Genomic DNA, 16,794 nt, shown 5'->3' on the forward strand with positions numbered 1-16,794 from the left:
GACCCTGACCCTGATCCAGACCTTGATCCAGACCCTGACCCTGATCCACACCCTGATCCACACCCTGATCCAGACCCTGACCCACACCCTGATCCACACCCTGATCCAGACCCTGACCCTGATCCACACCCTGATCCAGACCCTGACCCTGATCCACACCCTGATCCAGACCCTGACCCTGATCCAGACCCTGATGGTTTTCTAACTTTCTTGGATGCTTCTTCCATCTTCTCCTGCATTGGCTACACGTCACCACCAAGTCTCAGTGGGAAAGAACCAGAGACCAACAGGAATGTTTCCTGAGTGTGTGTGTGTGTGTGAGGATCTTGATGGATGAAGGTGTAGTGGAGGTGTTTACCTGCAGGCTTCCTCTGGGGCAGTACTCAGTAACGATGCAGATGTTAGGAGGGTCGATGCAGGCCCCGATGAACCGGGTCAGATGGTTGAACTGAACGTCTCTCATCTGAAAATAACCACACAAACACACAGGGCAGCCGTGAGCGCAGAGCTTTTCCAAACACCGCATTCCCAAAGCCCACGGAAACACAAGACGGCCAGAGGACTGACGGCTCATTTAGAGAAGAAAAGTTTCGAAAATATGGCTGCCAGCAGTTCATCAGAATGTTTCTATTTACAGTCGTCTCGCTGGCACGCCGGCGTTCCCTGAGCGTGGAGTAGCATTCCTGCTCCGGGTGCCCGGCTCACACATGTGAACGCACGGCCCTGGGCCTTATGAATGAGGCAGTGTGCTGAGCCGGGAGGGAAAACACAGCCGAGGTGTTGAGAGGACGAAGGAGCTGGAATATGGAGCGCAGCGGCCGCGGTGCGTTAAAACTGCTCGACATGGAAAACGATGACTAACTTCCCTCTTTTTACGAGCGGAGACGTCGTCCCAAAAAAAGCATCAATACGAAACATGGAAACAGATGTTGGCACTCGCAATGAGGAGAGAACACGGAGAACGCTTCCACTCAGCAGAAGGTGTGAGAACGTACAGAACATCTCCATCTCTGTCTGAGTCACCCTGAAGAACCTCCATCACATCACATTCTGCTTCTTCCTGGTAAATGTCTGATGTGGGCTCCTGCCTGAAGCTCCAGCAGGTGTTTGTAACAGGAAACACAGGCGGCTTGTTTTGGCTCTGAGGTGACCTTTAACTGTTACATAGGAATCAGATCAGAGCCTCACAAGCAAAACGCCCCAATGGGAAGTGAAGGCCAAGCTGAGTGACAGCTGAGGAGGAAACTCTGGCTCCCGTTTCACTGCTCAGGAGATGTTAGTGTGACCTTTGACCTATATAACTTCTCCTGCTGGAGAGAGAGAGAGAGAGGGAGAGAGAGAGAGAGAGAGAGAGAATCTCTGGGTTCTGGCAGTGAAGAAGTTAAGTTTCCCCTGGCGAACTGCTTCCCATCTGCCTCCTCCTCTTCGTCTTTTCAGGAGCATTTGGCTGATCAGGCCCCTGGGGCGTTCAGGGATCTGCCAGCTCAGACATCTGCTTGTCCGCCTGTCCGTCTGTCTGCCCGTCTGTCTGTCTCAGATACTTTGGTCAAACAGACGGAGCAGCGACCCCTAAAGGTCATTTTGTTTGTAACCAGAAACACAGAAGCCGTAAACATCATGTGTGTGTGGCTGCAGCCTGAGTGTGAACGCAGCGTCTCTCTGCTCCACATGGAGGAAACAAACACACAAGCAGACCAGAACACGCTTACGTGTTTGAGCTCCAGCAGAACCTGCCGGGTCAGCTCGATCCTCTTCTTGTTGACGTGCTTGATGGCCACCAGGTTCCCCTGTGGGCGACACGGCACAGATCAATGATTAGATCAGATCAGTCATTAGATCAGATCAGTCATTAGATCGATCAAACCAAGACGGGACAGAAGATAGAGAGGCACAAATCAGCTCAGAGTAAATATGACATGAGATACTGACAGAGGAGTGTGTGTGTGTGTGTGTGTGTGTGTGTGTGTGTGTGTGTGAGCAGGCTGTGTGGTCTTGGTGGAGGTATGCACTCTGACTCTCTTCAGGTGATTCAGGGCTGTGGGTGTGTGTGTGTTTTATTTCGGGGCTTTTGTGTTTGTGACGGGCTCAGGATGAATCAGCCTCAGCCTCAGCCTCAGCCGTGCTGAGTTTGAGCGCTGAGGCGTTGGCGCCTGGAGGCTCAGCAAGGCTTTAAAGCTGCGGAGTGACATCGGCGTTTACAGAAAAGAAAAGGCCGCCTTTGTCACATTTGCTCACAACTCCTCCATGTTAGAGCGGCAAATTAGCAACAAGTCCAGGAGCAGAAGGAGAGGAAGGAGGGAGGAGGGAGGGAGAGGAGGGAGAGGAAGGAGAGGAAGGAGAGGAGGGAGAGGAAGGAGAGGAGGGAGAGGAAGGAGAGGAGGGAGAGGAAGGAGAGGAGGGAGAGGAGGGAGAGGAGGGAGAGGAAGGAGAGGAGGGAGAGGAAGGAGAGGAGGGAGAGGAGACTGAAGCTTCCTGCTGCTGCTTTAGAACCAGCAACCTGAAGACACCCACACGGTCTCTCTCTCCCTCCCCACTCTTTCTCGCTCCCCCCCTTTCTCTCTCTCTCTCTCTCTCTCTCTCTCCCCTCCCTCTCTCTCTCTCTCTCTCTCTCTCTCTCTCTCCCTCCCTCCCTCTCCCTCCCTCTCTCTCTCTCTCTCTCTCTCTCCCTCTCTCCCCCTCCCCCCTCTCTCTCTCTCTCTCTCTCTCTCTCTCCCTCCCTCCCTCTCCCTCCCTCTCTCTCTCTCTCTCTCTCTCTCCCTCTCTCCCCCTCCCCCCCTCTCTCTCTCTCTCTCTCTCTCTCTCTCTCTCTCTCTCTCTCCCTCTCTCCCCCCCCCCCCTCTCTCTCCTCTCTCTCTCTCTCTCTCTCTCCCTCTCTCTCTCTCTCTCTCTCTCCTGTGTGGGTGTAGCAGGAGTTAAATGTCAGTTCTGGCTCCGTCTCACCTTAAAATAGCCGGTTTTTGCGAAGAGCTGATATTTTCCATGGGCAGTGATCAGGGAGCCGTAGCTTGAGCCTCTCTGCAACAAGAAAACATTCCATCAGTCCACACACACACTCTGCCTAATCCACACACACACACACACACACACACACTGCCGCATCTACACACACACTCTGCCTAATCCACACACACACACACACACACTCTGCCTCATCTACATACACACACACTGCCTCATCCACACACACACACACACACACTCTGCCTCATCTACACACACACTCTGCCTCATCCACACACACACACACACACTCTGCCTCATCTACATACACACACTCTGCCTCATCCACACACACACACACACACACTCTGCCTCATCTACACACACACACTGCCTCATCTACACACACACACACACACACTCTGCCTCATCTACATACACACACACTGCCTCATCTACACACACACAGACACACACACTCTGCCTCATCTACATACACACACACTGCCTCATCTACACACACACACACACACACTCTGCCTCATCCACACACACACACACACACACACACTCTGCCTCATCTACATACACACACACTGCCTCATCTACACACACACACACACACTCTTCCCATCCATCCTCTTTGTGTCTCTGAGCCGCAATCTTCTCTCTGTAACACAAAAAGCGTGTTTGGGATGTGTTGCCACGGTTACGCTCAACATTCTGATGACTTGTCCGCACTGAGATAACGAGGGTCCAGACAGAATTCAGTGAGTAAGTCATCCTCATCTTCATCACTCCTCTATCAATGACCTGAGACTACGTTACTATGGTGACCAGCATCTTCATTCTCCTCCAATTACAGCCTAAAGAATTATGAATTATGAACTCTGTCCATCAGGTTCATCCAGAGCAACGCGTCGCTCCAGATTCCCTCACTTCTCTAGATTCTTCCGTGACCAAAGGAACTCTGGATGGAGGCGAAACTCTCCAAGTGTTTCACGGCGTGTTGCATAATGGCAGAGTGAGGCGCCTGCTCCTGTGTGTGTGTGTGTGTGTGTGTGTGTGTGTGTGTGTGTGTGTGTCTCACTGGCACGTGTTTCTGCACTCTGGAGGGAGAAGAAGAAGAAGCTGGAGGGTTTCTTTCTCTCTGCAGCTTTTTTTTTTGCAGTGTGCACTTTTGTATAGAAGTGAATATTGGCAACATGTGGCAGAGTGGAAAATACGCCGGTCTGGAAAATGAGTGTGTTTTCCACAGGAATCATCCCAGGAACCGGGCTGAACACCAGTAATGAAAAAGGTGTGTGCATGTGCTTCTCATGAAACGCTTGCACGTGTGTGTGTGTGTGTGTGTGTGTGTGAGATGAAACACAAGCCAGAGGAGCCTCATCAGGCCCTGCAGACAACAGAACCTGATACTTAAACGTGATGAGCTGCAGCCATCACAGCGGCCCGGGGAAGTCTTTAGGATCGAGTCCCCCTTATTCTGCATTCCACCGCCCAGCGCTTCATTCTGACCAGAGCCAAACATGGAGCTCATCTAACGGTTACAGCTCCAGCAGCCCAGAGCCCAGACAGAGGTGTGAGAGAGTAAAGGCAGAGCCCCGGTGCCTGACAGGGGGTCTCTGGTGCCTGACAGGGGGTCTCTGGTGCCTGACAGCGGGTCTCTGGGGTCTCTGCTAGACCTCATTATCACCTGGAGAACAGGCAGGGACATCCGGACCCCCTGGGGTTACAAACCACAGTCAGACCAAACCATGGTGCCTCGTTCAGCCTCTCTGTTCTGCATCTCTCTCTCTCTCTCTCTCTCTCTCTCTCTCTCTCTCTCTCTCTCTCTCACTCTCTCACTCACTCACTCACTCACTCACTCACTCACTCACTCACTCACTCACTCACTCACTCACTCACTCACTCACTCACTCACTCACTCACTCACTCACTCACTCACTCACTCTCTCACTCACTCACTCACTCACTCACTCACTCACTCACTCACTCACTCACTCACTCACTCACTCACTCACTCACTCACTCACTCACACACACACACACACACAGTCAAAATGTACTATTTGCAATCAATATGTTTCTCAATAATCAATAGTAGTTGTCTTTAGTGCAATCAGAGTCAGAGTTGCAATCATGTTGTGTAAATGACAGAATCAATAGGATTCAATCGTCCGCTGTGGTTCTCCATCAGGTGTGTGTGTGTGTGTGTGTGTGTGTGTGTGTGAGAGTGTGAGGTGAGACGGCGCTCCTCACTGCCTTCATGTTTACATGAACGCCAACATCAGAGTCTGTTGTTTACTTCCATTACAGCCAATTACAATCAGGCTAAGGTGTTTACACGCCTGAGTGAGATGAGTGAGGGTCTTTATCACAGTATAAAGGGTAGAGAGAGAGAGGGGGGGGGGAGAGAGAGAGGGGGAGGGAGAATGAGAGAGAGAGAGAGAGAGTGCTTGTTTGTGTGTTAGTGTTATTTTTTGCAGTGTGTTTTCTCACTTTAATGATCTTTTAATGTGTTTACGTCCACAAACTCAACCACCTTCAATAAAGCAGCGGGAAGACGCTCAGGAATGTGTACGCTAACCAAGAGACTCTCTCTCTCTCTCCCCCCCTCTCCTCTCCTCTCCCCCCCCCTCTCTCTGGTAAAGTTCCGTCTTGATTCCAGGCGGCTCCTGTTTTACGGTGATGATGTCACTGGAGGCACCAGAGGAGCAGTAATCGCCTCTACACTGTAAAAACAGAATCCACTCTTGCAGTGCAAAAAAAGAGAAATCTCAGTAAAGTAGATGGATCCAGCTCTGATCTGATCCTCGCTCGCTCGCTTATCATCAGCCCCAATGACCCACAGCTGCTGATCCTTATCTCACCTCTACATTTACACTGCTGCTGCTCTATCTGCACTGCTCTCTTCGCTTCATTTAAAGTTAGACCTGTGAACTCATTCCAGATCAAACTGGAATCAGGCTAATCCCAGCAGCTTCTCCCAGGCAGGCTGTGGGCATCAGGAGGTGGTTTAGATTGCGGTAAAGTGGGCGTGTCTCTGCCGTGTGTGTGTGGCCAGCGTACCTGCGAGAGCGTGAGTCGACTGCCGGCCCGTTTGTGGTATTTGTTGGGGCTCTCGAACTGAAGGTCCTCCCAGCGAATCCTCCACAGCATCCCAGCCAGCTCCTTCTCCAGCTTCAGCTTCCTGGAGGAACAGAACAAAGAAACGGGCGTCAAACAGCGACACAAGGCACAGGTTCCAATCCCAAATAGAGCCCGAATAGAGGTGTCATGTCTGATCTATACCAAATGGACTATCATCAGTTTTTGGTACTTTGATAGAATTTCGAACCTCAGAGATTTTTTTGGAGACTTTTCTAGAATCACTGAAGACGAAACGTAAACACAGTGGACAGATGGACGGACGGACCGATGTCTTTGAGTTTTAAAATTAAATTAAATTAACAAAATTTCAAAGGAAAACATTTCCCTCTAAAATGTATTGGAGCAAAATTAGAACACATAAAAAAAAAAATGGAAAAGCAGAACAGAACATGTATCTGTGTAGAAACAGCGCCCCCTTTGGCCGTCTGTGCAACCTGCCAAACACCACTCAGGTTGTAAAGCATAAACCAGCAAACATCTACAAAGTGTAACCGACCGGATCAATACATCTCATTCTTTAGTTGCGGTTGATGTTTTTGCGGCGTTGTGTTATTTTAGAGCGACGGGCGAGCGGCGAGGAGAGAAGACACATTCCAGAGCGCGGGCACATCTGCTGGCGGTCTCAGAGGAGCTGCTGTTTAATGATTTACGGCAACATCGCACCTCGCTAAATCTTCCAGTGTTTGAGTGCAGAGGTTAGTTTAACAGAGGAGACGGAGAGGAAATTCACTTTCAGTTTAGAAATGAAAAAGGAGCAGAGGCCACACATTCCTGCCCCATCCAAAAGGTGTAAAACACTTCCAGATGGCTGCAGGAAATTAATGCAGCGCTTGCAGATCGCCGTCTTTTAGCTTTTGGCCCTGAGCGGCTCGTGTTTTCGTCCTTCAGCAGCGCAGACTGGAATCTCTTTAAACACACACACAGGCCAGGGCTCAGTTTGGATGGAATATTCCAAAAGTTTTGAAAACGTTTTGGAAATGTTGTTGTTGTGGAGATAGAACCTGAGAAGATGTTTGGAGATACTGCTCTCACACCATCTTCAAGAGCTACACACTGATGGTTGCTAGGAGACTTTTTTTTGCGTTTCTCTATCCCCCCCCCGTCTTGTTGGTATAATCCGTGAAGAGGCTTGATCACTTTCTTATCTGATCTGATTCTGACTCTGAAAGTGTGTGCGTGTGTGCGTGTGTGTTTGTGTGTGTGTGTGTGTGTGTGTGTGTGTGCAGCCAGCGACAACAAAGGCAAAAACACCAACAGAGTAAATATCACACTAGAAAACTGAGATAAAAACAAACGAGTGTAGACAAACATTTCTCCTCAGCGTTGCTATGAGCAGCACATCCATGGAAACGTCACTAATGAGTTTTTACTTCTTTACTTCCTGATATATATGAGCTTCATGAGCGACCCAGTACCCAGACTTAATGGTTTCTTCCCTGCCCACAAGTTTCAATCTGATCACAAATAAGACAGAAAACCCAACCTCCATGGCCGAGGTGATGCCATGGAAACTAAAGTTAAAATGATGAAAAACTACAAAATAATTAACCCTAAACTTAACTGAACATGAAACCAAAATGGTAAATACTACTTGGTTAAAGGTTGATCTAAAGAAAAGGAGCACAGATCTCCTCTGTGCAGCCCCCTGAGTGGAGGAAACACCAGTGAACCATCGTTGCCCTCCAGCGTTTTGCTATTTAAAGCCGCTGCTTTGGAGGCGAGCGGCAGCCAGAGGGGCGAAGTGAGCGGCTCCACACTGGGCCTATTGTTTCATCAGGCCCATATGTGAATACCTCTGCTGGACCAAACCCTCCATTAAAACAACACAGCCCAGCTCGGCCTCCTGCAGCCCCCACGGGTCAAACCAACTGGAGCTGTGAGGGGGGGGGGGGGGGGGGCGGGGGGGCAGAGCTGCAAACACATCTATGACTGTTAAAGATTCATAGTTACCTCCAAGTAACCTGTTTAAAGACACTTCTATAAACAGATGCTGGTTGTTGCCTCATTATGTGCGACACACGTTCCTACAAAATAAAACCTAGTGGAAAAAAGTTGGTTAAGAAAATAAAAGTTTCAGGACTTCCAGGGTAAATTAGAATTCAGGAAAAACATTTTTTTAAGATTTTAAGATTAATGTCTAGAGTGTTAGGGTTAGGGTTAGGGTTAGGGTTTGACCCAAATCTCAGCCAGCACAGATCAATAAATCAACTTTCTTCTTCTGCTTCTTCTTTTGATTCACACTTTACTTTTTATTGATTTGCAATTTCACCGTATTTGACTTTTGTTTACATTTTATATATAAGAAAATAATTCTTATATCATGACATCGTATACAAATAAAGTTATAAATTATTCTTAATTTCTCTCATTAAACTTCATAGATCTGTTATAAATCATTATAAATCTCTTGTGAAACCTCAAGCTGACTGAATTACAGTCTGAGACTAAACTGCACAGTCATTCTGAGGCCTTAGTGGTGTTTTTGTAGTTTAAGTGGTCAGAGGCGTCTGACAGCTGGGTGCCGTGGTGATGAAGCTCCGCCCACATCATCTCTGTCACTCAGCGGCTCACGTCTGCTGAAACAGGAAGAGAGATTCCTGTTATTCTCCGGCTGAAACCCCGGGTCTGAAAACACTCAACAAACTCATATCAAAGATGTGAGGAAATAGGAAAGAAGGAAGCAAGGAAGTAAAGAAAGGAAAGATGGAGGAGGAGGAGGGGGGGGGGGGGAGGAAAGACTGACTCAGACTCAGCTACTTAGAGCTCGGAATGTAAATATAAGAGAGACAGGACTCAGACTCCGGTTCAGGAACTCAAATCCATCTCAGTTTTCCCTGTCAGGTTCCCATAACAGAAATAGAAGCTTGGAGTCGTGAGCTTCACTGAGACTCTGGGGTCCATGTGGATCCCAGAGGGTCTAAGGTCCGGCTGGGAGTCACGTGGTGGAAAAGAACCCACATGGGAGTCATAGCGCACACACCCATCTCTGAACGCGGGCTTAGGCTAAGCACAAGGTCGGGCTCGTCCCATCGTCTGAAACCTTTACAGGTTCAGCGTCAAAGGTCAGAGTTATTATAGGATAGAGATCCATGACAACATACAGAGGGTTCAGGGTCAAAGGTCAGGGAACTTACCACACTGCTCTATGACGTCACATACGGCGTCTGTCTGCGCTGAGCTTCATCTCTGAGCTGGAACAACAGAGAAGAAGACGTTAGCTTTGTAATCGGCTGGTAGTTATTGATGATATTGATCGTGATCAACTCAAACTGAGGTTTGGTGGATGTACCTCAGGTGGGCGGCGGCTCCTCCGTCTCCCCTCTGATCAATATCCACTCTGATTGGCTGCTGATTAACACTCGGTTGTGTTGAAAGTCGGTATTAGAAGATTGATCGGATTATTGGAATGATTAGTTAGTGTGTGTGTGCTGTGTTTTATCAGAGCTACGTTAACACACCTTTGATCACAGAGGAAGAACACACAGATCAATTCCCTTTGATTTCATGCAGATTTCACCCAAAACATCAACCAGAATCTGAAAAAATCAATCTTCATCTTCATCATGACGGATTCACTTCCACTCACAGTTTATCAACACACACTAAACGCTGCAGAAACCTGCATTTACATCACCGCCGCTCATTTGAACTCCCACACACACATATGGAAAGAGCTTTGTGTTGAAGGAGAATTCCTCCTCTTCCTCCTCTTCACCCATGATTCTCCAGTAAACTCCTCTAAACTAAACATAGCTTTCATGGCTGCGTTCACTTTGATGTTTGTTTCCTTGTTTTATGGTGGATTTCTGAAACCTAATGATGTCATTTAAAGACTTTTATGGCTCCATTACAGACAGAGATGATAAAACTGAATACAAAACAGAAAATAAACATTAAGTAATCTGTGAGAGGATTTTTAGGGCTTAGCAAGAGATCAAACTGATGAAGATGAAGCTCCGTCCTTCTCCACTGGTTTGGTTTCTCCACCTCACATCACTGGAATGTCAATCATTCAGATCTTTGGACTTTAGCTTGACCAACCTAACGAACACTGAGGCTGATTAGAGTCAGGAGCTTTGACCGATCTATGAGCTCATCCGGCCGCTTATACACACTTCACCGCTGCTTTAAGACCGTCACCTGCTGAGCTGTTGCTATGGAAACAGTCATGTAAATACCACACTGGCACCTATGGCAACAGGAGTGTAAATCCTGTAGGCGACACACAGAACGATCCTGAGCCCGGCCCAAACTCACCGGTAGATCAGGAAACTGGAGATCCCGAAGATGATGAGAGCCAATCCCGATCCCACCGCCACGATGCCCAGAACCGGCAGATGACCTGGAAACAGGAGAAGACCGGGACGCTGGGTTTGTCTCTCATGTGTTCAGCAGATGTTCACATTCAGAGGAGCGCTGAATGTGAAACCCAGCTGGGACTACAGGACCAAGTCTCAAGTCTCAAGATCAGAAAGGCTTCAATCACGAGTCAGGACGAGTCGGGACGAGTCGGGACGAGTCGGGACGAGTCGGGACGAGTCAGGACGAGTCACCAGTCATAAACTTAAAGCTTCAAGTCCTAAGCACGTACGAACGGACGCTGGTTGTATTTGACTTAAACGTTTACCTGTAAATGATGACAGACTGGATTATGTCATCGCTGGTTGGAGGAGGAAGGAACCAAGGCCCGAGACAGTTCTGCTGTCAAAGCTGGTTGAAGTCTTATTTATGATGTCAGTTATTCATTTGTGTCTCAGGTCCCAGTTGAGTCTCAGGGCGCATTTATAAATGAAAACACGACTGAAGACGTTCACAGGCTAAACCTCCACACATGAAGGAGAGGCCAGTGAGATGTGTAACCCTGACGACCTCTGAGAGCTCCTTTAATATGAGGAATTGATTTAGTGAACTGAAGCGCCGTGACCATGAATCCTCTGTGGAGAGAACGCCACTCATTATCTGTGTCACTGTTTGAGATGGAGGAGGGGAGGAGAGGAGAGGAGAGAAGGAGAGAAGAGAAGAGAAGAGAGGAGAGGAGAGGAGAAAAGAGGAGGCTAAGTGGAGAGAAGAGGAGGCTAAGTGGAGGGAAGAGGAGGCTAAGTGATATCAGTAGCGAAGGTCTTGACCAAGAGGGACTTAATTTGAGCTCTGTACCGTCATTGCAGGAGGGGTCGTCTGTGGAGAACACACAGGGGGGGTTATCCAGCGGTGGACCCCCACTGGGCCAGTGGATCTTCTCCGTTTGGGACCAGATGATCTCTTTGTTTGTGCCGTTGTAGTACGCAACAATCTGCAAACGAGCAAATGGCAGCAAATGAGTTCAGATCTAAGGACTGAGAGCCTGTCAAAATAAGAGCCTGCCATAATAATAACATTGTTGTTAGTTCCTGCTCCACCGCGCTCGCCATCTCAACAGATCGTAGACTTTTAGATCATAGACAACCATTCAGACTGCCTAACCTGCATTAACACTGGAGCACCACTAGATGGTAGCAGAGAGCAGAAGTTGTCTTTGTTTTGGGATTTACTTTACTTTGGGTGTGGCTTATTATTCCCCTTGTGAATAAATCAGTCATCAGCAACATGTGACCTCACTGCTTAAGCACTGAATGAATCATCAGTCTGCCTGGTGGTGGCGCTGTAGCATGTGTCGGGTCTGGAGCCTCTGTCAGCACAGCCCAGTGACACTGTGATGATTCGTCTCTGTGGCTTTGCTTTATTTTGGTGTCAGCAGCATCTGTTGTCCTGCTGTGAAACCAGACCCCGGTGAGGTTTTAGGTTCTCACCCCCACCACACAAACATCTCTGCTAAAAGCCTCAGAGGCCGCGGCCCCGTGCAGAGGGGTCGTCCAAACAATGCCGGGCGTGATGCTCGCCTGCAGTGAGCCCGATTCATGTTTACTGCTGTGCCGCCAAACGGCCCTGAAGCAACCAAGACCTTCGTCTGCTGAGAGCCTCGGACGCCGCAAAGCTGCAAGAGTGCCAACTTTCCCTGTTTATAGTCATCATCATCATCATCATCATCATCATCATTATTATTATTTCCATTATGTCGTGCATCATTTTCGTGCATCAGTTTGTATCCTTTCCTTCCTTCCTTGCTGTGTCCTCCCTCCCTTCCTCCCTCCTTTCCTCTCCTTCTGCAGGGTGTGAGTGAGTGTTCCCTTCAGTCATGTGTTGTATTTTGTGGACGCTCTGACATTGTGAGCTGTAAATCAGGTGACACACATTCATCAGTGTTTCCTCTGAGATTCTGGCTGGAAGCTGAAATCGACCCGATGATGTTTTCAACCAGGACACAGACGATCCGGCCAATCAGCCGCACGAATGGACCAATCAAAAGCCCAGGAGGAATGAGACCAGGAAGTCCTGCCGACAGCCTCGGAGGGCCGCTATCAAATTCTAACAGAAGTCCAAAGACGCTAACCCACTTCTACTCTCAGAGAAACCCAGAGCCCAGAAGCAACACTCCAGCAGACACACACATATTTGTGTTGTACTCTGAGGGAAAGTTGAGGTTTTATGCATCTCATCATTACAGGAGTCAGGACCCCAGAACAGCCCGCACCGTGTTCCAACATTTGGTTCTGATTGCTGCAAAGATCCAGTCGAGACGACACAGGAGCACGTAGAGCGACGACGACACATAGAGCGACTCTGTCTCACTGCCTTTGATGCCAACACACTTCTGCTAACAATGACTGGTAAACTCAGACTGGAGCGGAAAGTGAGACAGTTGATAAGAACGACTATTTTAAGAAGAAATTCTACAGAAAAAGAGAGATTTCTTACATGAAACCTCTTCATCTTAGTGGAGAGAGACTTTACTTCACTCTGCATATTTCCTGTTCAACTGAAAAACAATTCCAAACAGCTGCCGGCCGCAGAGCAGTGAGCGGTGAAAGCCTGACTTACTCCGTACTCTCCCGTCTCCTGATTGGTCATCGCCCACAGGTCCACATCGATGTCTCTGGCATTCTTGTTGTCTGTGCTGACGAGGCCCGTCACTCCTACAAACAGAGACAGAGCTCACTGTGCTGCACCCAACACACAGCTGCTCAGGCTAACAGAGTCCAAAAACATCTGCTCACCCCAGAATCTCTGGTTCTGTGTCCTCAGGGTGATGTTGATGCCGTCGTTCTGGGCTCCGCCTGCCGCCAGGGTCTCGTCCAAGGCCTTAGCGTACAGCATGAAGCCGTCATAGAAGCTGCCCGCGATGAAGTCCATCTGTAAAGTCTGAACTTTGACACCTTGCTGGCACAGTGGGGATGTTTCAGGACAGAATGATGTCTAAAGCTTTAAACAAGCTCTAACGGAGGAAGTGTGAATTTACCAAGGACGGTTCCAGAGTCACACCAAAGTCCTTCAGAGCGCGGGCGTGAAGTCTCGTCTGGAATTCTTTGTACTCTGGGTTATCAGGAGGCCGGTAGGTTATTATGAAGACAGACTGCAAGAGAGGAAGAGAAAGAAAGAGAGGGAACGATTCAAACGTGAACGCCAATGACTCACAAGTCAACAAGTCTACAAGGTTCCTTTACCTTTGACTTTGCTTTGACAATCTGACCTGCTCTAAGAACTTACTTAATAAATAAAGAGAAGAAAAGGCCACGCATTTATTCATCTTTTAAACGGAAACCCTGTCACTTCAAAGTCAACAACTGAAACAGAGCCACATTAGCAGAGAACCTGCAGTGTCCATGACACGTTAATGTTTGATTGTCTGTTTGTGCAGAAAAAGCTCATATTTACTTAAACTAAACTTTGATTCTGTTGATATTTGCTCTTCTCAGAAATCAAACCTTCTCTCTTTAGCTTTCACCCAAAAACAGTTTGTTTGTTGTTGTTGTGTTTGAGTTAGAAGAACCCACGCCAACACGTTCCTCCAGAAGAATCCTTCTGCTTCAATGAATCCGCATGGAAATCGCAGAGAAATTAACATATTGCTTAATTTCTAAAACCGGAGCCAAAATCTAATTCACCGACGGACAAACAAACATACAAACAAACAAACCGATTCTGTGTTTCCACCGTTTTGTGCTGAAGGGCTTATACGCCAGATAGATAATGAGAATTTAACGACTTTATTTGTAGGACGCAGCCTAAAGTCCCTCACCAAACCGGATTACAAACAAGAATAAATAGCAGAATATGACTAAAATATAAACAATCAATAATAGATGAAATGCAGAGCAGGAAAACATTTAGATGTATTTTTATTTACATCCGGTTTGTCTCACAGTTCAAAGCGCTACAGGACAAAATGTAAAAGCGGTCAACTGAGCGTCACCACAGTCTTCCCTGGATCATGACCGACCTGGCAACCAAGTTACATTCAAATCACCCCTAACTTCTTGAGACCAAAGGGTTAAAGGAGCTTCCATCAGTCTTGAGTTTTAAGGGTTAATGGTGATGTGTGTGTGTGTGTGTGTGTGTGTGTGTGTGTGTGTGTGCGTGTGTGCAGACCGTCAGAACACACAATTATTCTTCACTTTCTCAAGTTAATTACATTTTCTCCCATAAATTGTCGTCACTTGTAAATAAGTCCTACATTTGTATTCAGAAAGCTCCTCTTAAACTTTATAAAAAGGGAATTAAGAGCTTTAAGTGGAGCCTCTGTGGCATTTAGGAAGATGAATGTGAGGAGCAGCGCGCCTGTGCCCACTCGCCTCTGTCTCAACACACTAATCAGACACTAAATGGCTTCCTGTGAAAACACAACCGCTCATTCATTAAGGCCACGTGAGGATTCCACTCCTCAAAGTGGTGCAGGTCCATTAGAGGCAGGACGTCGCCACTCACGCTGCACGGTGGTCACCTTTAAAAGCTCCATCGTGACAACATCTGTGTGGAATGTTTACATGCAGAGGTGGAGAAAGTACTTCAACCCTCAGCGACAGAAGAGTCGTAGTAATACCACCGTGCAGATGTGTGTGTGTGTGTGTGTGTGTGTGTGTGTGTGTGTGTCTGTGTGTGTGTGTGTATGTGTGTGTCTGTGTGTGTATGTGTGTGTCTGTGTGTGTCTGTGTGAGTGCGTGCGTGTTTACCTTGAACACCTTGATGGGGTCGGCCCAGTCCGAGTCGGAGTTCTGCCAGGGTTTCCTCTTAGCCAGACTCTCTGCGAACACGTCCAGGTAGAAGATGGCGTAGTTCTCCGGGTCCTGGATCTCATTGTGAAACAGTTTCATGATGGCCAGGAACGTCTCCAGGGGGCCGCAGATGTACACAACTGCCAACGGAAACAGAGATGTTTACAGAGACCCACAACCTCCAAATACCTCCAGAATGCCACATCTTACATCAAAACAAAGGCATTGACCGAGTTTCCACCGAGTATTGTTTCAAATTGGGCCAGTAGGTGGCAGCATGTGCGTTATTTGCTCATCTGCACACCACAAAAGAGAAGAGATGGGTAAACAAAAATCCAAAAACAAAATTGTAGAAAAGGCAAATGGCACAGTTCCATTCTGTTCTTACTGCCATCATTCACACGTAAACACACTGAGAGATTTTTGGGATTTGGTGTTTAGACCAGATTTGTTTGACTTGTTCCTAGTTTCCAGTTCATTGTTTAGCTTGTTGTTATTGTTGTTGTTGTTTGTCTTCCAGGACTCAAACCTGAGACCTTTTCTGTTTCCACTCTGCCCCCGCTCGTCTCACTCCTCCACCTTCCTCCCGCCGCTGAGTCATTAATAAAAAATGTAGCATTATTTCCATTTGTGGCGCATGTCAGCACGTCTGCTGCCAGCTGAGGGCCGTCCTCACGGGTTAGCAGACGTTTCCTCACAACCGCGGCTTAGACCCCAGCACTCATCTCTTCCAAGGCGCCGCGGCCGTGCCAGGTCGTCCTGCTGTCTCCTGGACCGGGCCCAACACAAATGCACAATCACAGCAGAGGGGGAAATCTCCTGCATCCGGCCGAGCGAGGACCTGCAGAGGCTTCACTTCATTACAGAAGCACACAGAATCATTTGGTACAATCTGTTCCACTTCACGGCTTTCGGGACCGTAATCAGCCCCGCCGTCGCTCTCCTGTCTGCACCGCAAAACAAGCTCCATCTCCACCAGCCGCTCCAGCAGACGCTCCATCTCCACCAGCCGCTCTGCTCCTTACTCAGACTGATCCTCACAAACGAGCTGGACACATCCGGGAGGATTGGTGTCATTGTTTGTCAGCAACGTTGCTTCTCCACGGCTGTTTTCTTATGGAGACTTGAGATTTGAGTTGGACTCGTCCCAAAACACACAGGAGCTCGATGTCAGCGTGAAGAGACTTCCTGACAGCTGCTCCTCACCGCCAAAATGTGAAAATGAAACCAGCTAAAGACGAAGCAAGCGACCACTGATCGCTCCCGTTACCGTGCTATACAAGGCGTCAGGGACTTGAACCCTCCGCGCTGTGCTCAGGCTCAGCCTCCAGATATCTTGTTAAACTGCATGAGAACCTGGAACTTCATTCTCCTGCATTCTTAGTCACAATTCTACAAAAAAATCATTGCATTTGATTTGATCCACGTTTACGTCTTTGTTTCCCGCTGAGCTCAACTGCGCCCCCTGGTGGAACTCATGCAAAGAAAATGGCCCTTGACTTTATGAGGAAAGGCTTGATTGACACAAACACTGGCACAGCAGCTCAACACACCTCAACAGAATGTTTGTCTTAAAAACAAATCGCTTATTCTGACAGAGCAAAATATAAGAATT

The 16,794-nt window shown here is 48.1% G+C and overlaps 1 protein-coding gene across 2 annotated transcripts in view; it reads right to left on the bottom strand.

Annotated features, from left to right (window-relative positions):
* Positions 1 to 16,794, bottom strand: part of npr2 (natriuretic peptide receptor 2) — a 34,257-nt gene that overhangs the window by 12,709 nt on the left and 4,754 nt on the right. For both annotated transcript variants that reach the window (XM_076159987.1, XM_076159986.1), the window contains exons 2-11: positions 15,138 to 15,319; positions 13,427 to 13,540; positions 13,185 to 13,320; positions 13,009 to 13,103; positions 11,248 to 11,383; positions 10,351 to 10,435; positions 6,013 to 6,133; positions 2,941 to 3,015; positions 1,710 to 1,787; positions 359 to 463 (exon numbers count right to left, since the gene is read on the bottom strand). In XM_076159987.1, the coding sequence (XP_076016102.1) occupies positions 359 to 463; positions 1,710 to 1,787; positions 2,941 to 3,015; positions 6,013 to 6,133; positions 10,351 to 10,435; positions 11,248 to 11,383; positions 13,009 to 13,103; positions 13,185 to 13,320; positions 13,427 to 13,540; positions 15,138 to 15,319 (1,127 nt within the window). The remainder of the gene's footprint in view (positions 1 to 358; positions 464 to 1,709; positions 1,788 to 2,940; positions 3,016 to 6,012; positions 6,134 to 10,350; positions 10,436 to 11,247; positions 11,384 to 13,008; positions 13,104 to 13,184; positions 13,321 to 13,426; positions 13,541 to 15,137; positions 15,320 to 16,794) is intronic.

Source organism: Genypterus blacodes, unplaced genomic scaffold (genome assembly GCF_046128005.1).
Source record: "Genypterus blacodes isolate CSIRO-AG114 ecotype Tasmania unplaced genomic scaffold, CSIRO-AGI_Gbla_v1 ptg000102l_1, whole genome shotgun sequence".
In the NCBI taxonomy this organism is placed as follows: domain Eukaryota; kingdom Metazoa; phylum Chordata; class Actinopteri; order Ophidiiformes; family Ophidiidae; genus Genypterus; species Genypterus blacodes.